Raw genomic sequence first — 8,837 nt, 5'->3', positions numbered from 1 at the left:
GGAAGGCAGCAAGGAAGGAAGGAAGGAAGGAAGGAAGGAACGAACGAAGGAACAAAGAAAGGAAGGAAGGAAGGAAGAAGGATGGAGGGAAGAAAGAAGGATGGAGGGAAGAAAGAAAGAAAGAAAGAAAGGAAGGAAGAAGGAAGGAAGGAAGGAAAATTAATAAGCAGGGAAGAAAAGAAAGAAGGAAGAAGAGAAGGAAGGAGCAAAGAAAAATAAAGAACCAAGGAAGTAAGGAAAGAAGGAAAGAATTAAATGAAAAAAAAAAGAAAATATAGCTTAAAAAGGAAAGGAAGACGAAAAGTAGCCTGAAGGAAAGAGGTAACTGAGTAAAGAACGCAGCAAAATAAAGAAAAAAAAAAGGCAACTAGACAAAGACTCCTAAATAAGGAAGGAAACACTAAATTACAGCAGGAAGGAATTAAAAAAAGGAAGAAAGGAAGGAAGGAAGGAAGGAAAGAGTTAGACTAAAAAAAAAAGAGAAACAAAGAGCGAAGGTTCACCAAAACATGTATAATTGGTTCCTGGTTCCTCAAGTTCCCACGTGTCTTGCATTTCTTCCCCCACTTGCTTCTCGCCGCCACACTGCTGGGACTTCCGGCTGACGAGTGAGGGTCGACGCTAATGAGTCCCTTTAAACCCTTAACTTCCCTCCTCCCTCCTCGACCCTCCTCTTCTCTTCGCTTTACTTGCTTTCCTTCTTTCCTTCTTTTTCTATTCTCCTTTTCTCATTTCCTCTCCTTTACCTCTTTTCTTTATCTCCTTTCTTCTTCTTTCCCCTTTAGTTTACTTCCTTTCCTCCTTCTTCTTCTCTTCTATCATCATCATCTCTTTGCTTTATTTCTTTCCTCTCCTCTTTTATCTTCCTTCTGCCTTTGTTTTATCTTTCACAGTCTTCTTCCTTTTCTCCTTTTCTCCTTTCCTCTCCTCTTTCATCATTCTATGTTTTTTTTATTTATCTCCTTTCACAATTTTCTTATTTTTTTCTTCCTTCCTTTCTTCTCTTTTCTATCCTCCCCGTTTTTTTCTCTCTTCCTTTCTTCCTTTTATTCCTCATTTCCTCTTTTCCTCTCCTCTACCTTTCCTTCCTTCATCCTTTCCTCCTTTCCTCACCTCTTACTTTCTCTTTATTTTCTTTTCTGTTTTCCAACTCTCTCATCCTCCTCTTTTCTCCTCTTCTCTTGTAGTTTCCTTCCACTCTTCCTTCTCCATTTTTTCCTCGCCTTCCCTTTCTTCAACCTCTCCCTTACTTCTTCCCTCTCTTTTACCATCCTCTTCATGTTCCTTTCTTCTCTTCCTTTCTTTATTCTCCTTCAACATTTTCCTCTATCCTGTCTCTATTCTCTTTTCCTTTTCTTTCCTTTTCTCTTTCTTTATCTTGTCTATGCTATCCTCGTCCTTCCATCTTTTTCCATCTCCTTACTTCACTACTTTCTTTCTTCCTTCTCTTCTTTCCTACTTTACTACCTATCCACATTTTCTTTCTTTCCTTCTTCTGAATCCTTACTAAACCCTTCTCTTTTTTCTTTTCTCTCCTGTACCCTTCTTTCATTTCCTCTGTCTTCCTTTCCTACTGTATCTGACCTGCTTCCAGCGTCTCCCTTCCTTCCTTCCCTTCTGTCCTCCACCCTCCTTTCTTCCTTCCTTCTTTCTAAATTCTCCCTATACCCTTCTCTTCTTTCTTTTCTCTCTTCCTTCTTTCCCTTCCGCTTCTCTCACTCCTCTCCTCATCTGCCCTCCTTCCCTCCTTCCCTCCTTCCTTCCTTTCCTTCCCTTCCTTCTCTCCTCCTCCACGCCTCACATCCTTGCCTCAGGGAGTTCATTCAAGGTCAACCTGTGCATTTCAAGAAGTAGAATGCAAGGTCACTGGTGATGTGTGTTCATTAATTAAAGCAGTACCGGTTTTCGCTCCGTCACTATTGTTACCTTTTTTTGTATGACTTTTTTTTTATCTACTTTGTGGCAACCCTATATTAAATGAAGACGGAACAAGAAAAGAAGGAAAGCAAAATAAGGAGAAGAAAACTATCCCCCTCTCCCAAAAGAAATAATAATAGAATTGAAGTAAAGGGAGAAGAAAACAAGAAAAGAAGGAAAACGAAGCATCGCAGTCACGACTATTTACTTATTTTATCTGTTTATCCTTTACTGTCGTGTGAGCAGGCTGGCGAGGCTCTATGAGAGACTATAAAGAAAAAAAAAGATTAATTGCTGCTCTACATTAGAATAAGTAGAAAATTGTTACAGCACAAATGGTTAGTTTGTTTTTCAAGGTGTATTGATAGTTCTTTCCTGAAATGTTATTTTTTAACGTTCCTCCTCCTCCTCCTCCTCCTCCTCCTCCTTCAGAAGTCGTGAACAGTAATTCAAATGAATCCTTTAAAATGAAACAGACAAAATATGTAAAAGCGAATCTCCAACAAGCTCTCTTCTTGCCTGAATAATCACACATTAAGTACGTACTAAACTAACGCTTTTATTATACAGACAGTGAAATATCAAATGTAACCACACTGGATCTATTATATCATTAATGCCTTTATTTCAGACAATCAGCTGTATAGAGTTCACTACAGAGTGAATAATAAAACTGCCTTTCATAATTTCTCATGAAAATTCCATGTCGGTTTTTCCGTACCGTACTGCATGGTACTTTTCCCAACTATTCCCATGCCAGTGCAAGTTTGAAGGAGTGGTGGGTGAGGAGAAGCCTTCTGCTTTACTCTCCGGTCTCTCTACTCTATATCTAGTTAGTAGTAGTTACCAAACAGCCTTGCAAGGACAAAAAAAAAAAAAGTTTGTTGCTCTTTGGATCCTTCTCCTCCTCCTTAAACAATTAAACCTATTTCCTCACCAAAGGCAGACTAAGGGAACATTATATAACAATCTAAAATTTTCAAGGGATTCACAAACATGCATTCCTAATAGTTGACCGTACAACCTTCACTCCTTCACTCGTAACGGCAGCTTCAAGAAAGTAAGTAAAAGAGTTTTATCAAATTAAGCCAAATACATTCTTTCATCAGTCCAGACGTAAGTGTGGAATGGCCTGCCTTTGAACACGATTTAATGAAACTTTCAAGATTCGGTTCACAGTGTTTCAAGATTAATTCGTGTTTTTTTAAAGTCCACATTCTACTTTATCCCCTCTCATAAATAACAGGAAGGCTGCACACGATGAGAAAAGTTAGCGAGGTAACTGAGAGACAAAAAAATATCCGACAATAAACGGGAATGGGACCTAAATCCTCGTGTCACAGTAACCTTATCATAACTTAAACTTCTATTTACATCATCAAACAACCTGGCAACGATTGAAAGGCTTGTTGCTGTATCTCTTCCTTTATTTATTTTTTTCTTTATTCCTCCCCGTTTTCCTACTTCTTGTCTTTTTCTCTTTCTCTAAGTTAGTGTAATTTCCACAAACACAATCATATGGAAAAAAATTGTACTGCCATTAGTTCTTTTCTTGTGTTTCTTTCTCTCTCTCTCTCTCTCTCTCTCTCTCTCTCTCTCTCTCTCTCTCTCTCTCTCTCTCTCTCTCTCTCTCTCTCTCTCTTTCTCTCTCCTTTGTCTCCATCACTTCTTAATGTTTTCCTCTCTCTTTTCCAAGACCTCCTATTTATTACATTCATTCTTTTTTATCTCATTCATTTTTCCTCCGTTCTTGTCTTTTCTTTCTTTCGTGTTCTTGTTCTTTCTTTTTCTTCCTTCTTTCTTTCTTTATTTATTTCTTCTTCTTCATCTTCCTTTTGCTCTCTCTTTTTCTTTTTCTCTTCCTCCTCCTTCTTCTTCTTTCTTTCTTTCTTTCCCTCTTTTTCTTCTTCTCCTCATCCTTCTTATTCTTTTCCCCTTTCTTTCTCATCTTTTTTTCTCCTCCTCCTTCTTCCTCTTTCCCTCTTCTTTCTCATCTTTCTCTCTTTTCATCCTCCTTCTCTTTTCTCTTCTTCTTTTTCTTCTTTTTCTGGTATGCATGACTGGATCCGACCGGTAATTTGCGGCCCTATCCACAGTATCCCTGAATCCACTCACCCACCCCTCACCAACCCACTTCTCCTCTCCCCCATCCACCTCCACCCCTCACCCAGCCCATCTCCAACCACCATCCATGCACTATCCCACTCCCGGGACAGCCGCATCCTGGTACCTTGTCTCATCTCCTCATCTCCTCACCTCGGCGCCTTCAGTAAGTCCAGTTTAATGTCATGCAAGTCCCCTCATTCAGCTTCCACCTCACGCCCTTTCCTTGTTAAGTGGTAGACAGACACACAGACACACGGACGGACAGACACACAGGGTAAGTGGGCAACGCAATGTGACCTTGTACAGATAGTTAGGTAGAGGAGATGTTATTCATATTTCTCTCTCTCTCTCTCTCTCTCTCTCTCTCTCTCTCTCTCTCTCTCTCTCTCTCTCTCTCTCTCTCTCGTGCTAACTGGTACTAAGTCTTGTCTTTTTTTCCCTCTTTATTTTTCCATTTTTTTTTATTCTTCTTTTGATTATCTACCATCGTTCACTTATTTTCTTTATTTTCTTTGCTGCTGTCTTTTCTTTTTTTCCTGATACTGATACCACTGCTACTACTACTACTACTACTACTACTCTCTCTCTCTCTCTCTCTCTCTCCCCTATCACACTACACCACCAAGGCTAAGGAAGGTAATTAAATGGAGCACTCCCCCCATTCCCGCCGCCCCCGTAATGGTGTTATTGTCGCCCACACCCTCAATTACCCGCACTCCGCCAGACTTACGACGCATTACCAGCCAGATCCCTTCCACGAATTACACTCCATAAGTCACGCCGGGGCCACGATGCGCTGCGGTAATGAAGGGAGAGAGAGAGAGAGTGAGAGGTTGTTAGTAAGGGAGAGGTAACTGTGACGTGAAAGCTTGAGTGTATGAGTGGAGTTAGAAGGCTATGGAGGTTCTGATGTGATTGGGCGTTAAGAATATGGGAAATTATGGGGATTGCAAAAGACTAGTTGATGTATGTACACTATATGGCTTCTAGTGTTTAAGGAAAAGGTGTGTGTGTGTGTGTGTGTGTGTGTGTGTGTGTGTGTGTGTGTGTGTGTGTGTGTGTGTGTGTGTGTGTGTGTGTGTGTGTGTGTGTGTGTGTGTGTATGTGTGTGTGTTTGAATATGACAAAATGACACTGGAAAAGATTATTTGATGTACAATGAACAGTTCCTAGTGTTTAAGGAAGGGAAGGAAGTGGGCTTTTTTTTTTTTTTTTTTTTTTGAGGTGTGGTAGTGTTTTTGATGAGGTGTAGCGGGCGCAAGAGTATGAGAAAATAAGATTACAAAAGACTACCTGACGTACATTTAGCAGTTTCTGGTATCTAAAGATGATGAGGAGTTTTGATTTTTTTATTTATTTATTTATTTTTTGTGTATATGTTTTCAATATAGTGTAGTGGACGTAAGATTATAAGAAAAAAGGAAATTGCAGAAAAAAAGAAAAAAAAAACTCATGTACATTAAGCAGCTCCTAATGTTGAAGAAAGAACGAAAGGTGTTTTTTGACGAAAGGTGTTTAATGTGTCCAGACGATCCACTGATAGTCTGAGTACAGGAGGAAAACGTGCAGTAGCTGTCTCAAGTTTTGTGTTTGTAGCTTTTGTTTATGTAAGTGGGGCTCTGGCAAAGGGACACAAAGTCTGAAAAAAGGGCTCACTGAAAGATACCAGTCCCAAAAGAGCTCTCAAAAAGAATGATCCAGAATTATGAGGAAAATTAATTACAAGTCAAGTTCGTCTTTAACACCAATGGCGAAAATTCGTTTGCCCTACTTCGAAAATTTGCCGCGTCTGCCTCAAGGGATAAAACTGAGGGATAAAACTGAGGCTCTTTTTTGTACGCGTCGAAATCTTTTACCTCACTGGCTGATGAATAGTTTGCTCTGTTTCAAAATGCGGCCAGGTAATGTCTCAATAAAGGAACAACAATATGGGAGCTTAGGATGTCTGGAGGACCGAATAATACTTTGCTCTGTTTTGGGACGACGCCAAGAAATATCATATTGCCACAACCTCCTAAGTTGCCAAAGGAATTATGCTTTATCCTGTTTGATAACGAAGCCGAAGGGAGCAAGGTAATTGAAATCGCTCAAACTACGCCACAGATTAAACCTAACACGAAACATGACACATAAGACGTGTTAAGTAACTGTTACATCTAACACAAAACACAACACATAACAAGTCATTCTTGAACCTAACACAACAAGACACATAACAAGTCTTTCTTGAAAACTAACATTCAAAACACAACATATAACAAGTCATTCTTGAACCTAACATTCGAAGCACAAGACACGCCAAATCGTTCTTAAACCTAACACAAAACATGACACATAACATTGTGCCTTAATATTATTCCCTAACTTACATGTATTTTTTTTTTTTCCTTTTCTACATAACAAATAATTCTTGAATATAACACAAAACGTGACATATAACATTGTGCCTTAATATTATTCCCTAACTTACATGCATTTTTTTTTTCCTTTTTTTTACATAACAAATAATTCTTGAACCTTACACAAATCACTTTTTTTTTCTTTTTTTTTTTTTTTTTACTTAGGCAACACAGCGAGGGTCCGGCTCTCGCTAGGCCCTTCCTCAAGGCCTGCCTGTCACACACGCCCCCGCCGCGTCTGCCTCACAGCGCTTTCTCCGGGCCTCTCGCCGCTCCTTCCTGGTGCTAGCCAGACACTGCTGCTCAGATTCACAATGCCGGTGGCACCGCCCCTGCTGCTCTGCCTCGCGGCCCTTCTCAGCCTCGCGGTCCTTCCTCCTGGTCTCTTTTCGCTCCTTTCTTGTGCCTCTACACTGCTGCTCAGACTCACACTGCCGCTCCTGAGCCTGGCGGTGCTGTTCGGCTCGTCTCTTGCGGTGCTTCCTCTTTCCCTTCACCTGTTGAGGCTCAGGCTGCTTCTCTGGTGATGGGGCCTCCTTCTCTGCCTCCTTTCCCTTCTTTCCCGACTTGGTCTTCTTCCGCCGAGGCTCAGGGCAAGAGTGCTCGTCATCACAGCCTTTCCAGAACAGATCCTTGTTCATCCTTATCGCTTCCAGCACCTGCTGCTCCCTCTGGCGTCTCCTGGCCTTAGAGGAGGTACAGTCGCTGGAGGCAGTCGCCCTGCAATGTCTCTTTCCCTTCACAATCTCCCATTCTTCCTCAAGAGCGCTCTCTCTTCCAGGCTTCTCTTCGTTCTGCACATCCTCTTTAGCAGACTCATTTTCACTTTGCTCTTCCTCGTCTGGGCAGACCACCTCTTCATACCTCAGAGGCACTGGCATGTCAAACCCGACGGCCCATGTCAAACCCGCGGGCCTTGCTTCCTTCACCACGGTGGCCCACGTCCTCGGCGAGGCCGTGGCCTGCTGAAGCGCGTGGCCAGACTTGTCCTCCGCGAGTGAGAGGCGAGTCAGGGGGTGGCGCAGTGCGGGACAAGAAGCCTCCTCGGAAGACTCGAAGTCTTCCTCTAGGAACTCAGACAGGTCGAGGGCCTCGCCCGGTGGGGGCATCATGGGCTCCTGGTGACTGTGCGTCGCCAGGTCCTCAGTGTTCACGTTCGCCTCGCAGCGTTCCTCGGCTGCAGTCTCGGGCACAGGCATAGTTGCTGTCTCTTCTTCAGCGGTAGCTTTCTTGGTATTCTTCTTCTTTCTGAATAGTCGCAGCAGCGATCGCAGGAAAGAAAAACAGCCGACCTTGGTGCGCTTTTTCTCCGCCATCTCGCTATCCTTGTTGGAAGCCATGGTTACTAGAACCTTACCAGAATCAACACCCTGTGTTACGTGCCACCCAGAAATATTGAAAATCTAATTATCACTCTTTGCAAATTGTAGACAGCGTTCAACTCCAAGCTGCCTGTGACTCAAGATACAGGCAAAGGCGTGATGGGATGCTGCATCCCCACTACACTACATGCTAAGTGTTTTCCGCTTTCTTTCATTACTCCCCTACTTAAGCTGTTATTTGTACACCTATTCTCTCTCTCTCTCTCTCTCTCTCTCTCTCTCTCTCTCTCTCTCTCTCTCTCTCTCTCTCTCTCTCTCTCTCATTTTGGAATTACCTTACCTTTTTTTCTGTCACGACTGAACAATATCACAGATATGTAGTTTACATAGATAGAAGGCTTTTCATTACAAACACGGTCACAAAGGCTTCGTTAGTCTCTAAGTGGTGATGAACTGAGGGAAGAAAGTAAGTGTTTAAAGACGACAGTGTGGGAGGTTCCTGAGTGATGGGTGTGTGTGTGGCGACGCCAGGCGTGTGTGTTATCTCACAAGTCCACCGTTACTAACAAGTGGTAGTCATTCTATCTTCCTTAATAAATAATGAAAAAAAAAAAAAAAAAAACAGACAGAGAGAAGTAACGAGTGGCATAAAACAAGGATGTGATGGATCAACAACAGTTCCTATTAATAACATACGTACATGATAATAAACAAAGTACAAGAATCAGATATAGAATTCAAGAACAACAAATTCATAATACCTGCAATATTTTACGCAGATGATGGACTGATCCTAACTCGGCCAAAACACGAGGCAAATGAAAGCATTAACATGCTCCAAGAAATATCCATATAAACCGGACTGAATATTAATAAAGATAAAAGTAATATATTAATGTATAACGAGCCATTTCCATCTCCTGAAATAATGAGAATAAAAGTAGTCAGTAACGCTTACCTTGGAGTTAACATAACAAATAACAGAAACTGTTTTGAAACTTACAAAAAAAAAAAAAAAAAAAAGCAATGGACTCAAAAAGCAACAAAATTAACCAGTGCTACCTATTCAGTCACACACAAAAAAAGCTGCAAC

General features: G+C 41.6%; 1 protein-coding gene across 1 annotated transcript; it reads right to left on the bottom strand.

The window, feature by feature from the left end:
- Nucleotides 1-6,625: 6,625 nt before the first annotated feature.
- On the bottom strand, nucleotides 6,626-7,762 carry LOC135107439 (axoneme-associated protein mst101(2)-like). Its single transcript, XM_064017307.1, has one exon. It carries the CDS (start codon nucleotides 7,760-7,762, stop codon nucleotides 6,626-6,628), a length of 1,137 nt encoding a protein of 378 aa, XP_063873377.1.
- Nucleotides 7,763-8,837: the final 1,075 nt, after the last annotated feature.

The sequence above is a fragment of the Scylla paramamosain genome, chromosome 2, assembly GCF_035594125.1.
Source record: "Scylla paramamosain isolate STU-SP2022 chromosome 2, ASM3559412v1, whole genome shotgun sequence".
In the NCBI taxonomy this organism is placed as follows: Eukaryota; Metazoa; Arthropoda; class Malacostraca; order Decapoda; family Portunidae; genus Scylla; species Scylla paramamosain.
Note: the sequence above shows the minus strand (reverse complement) of the source record. Positions and strands in the feature narration are given on the sequence as shown.

Coding starts and splice junctions, on each gene's coding strand:
- LOC135107439 (XM_064017307.1), bottom strand. CDS start 7,762: ATGGCTTCCAACAAGGATAGCGAGATGGCGGAGAAAAAGCGCACCAAG.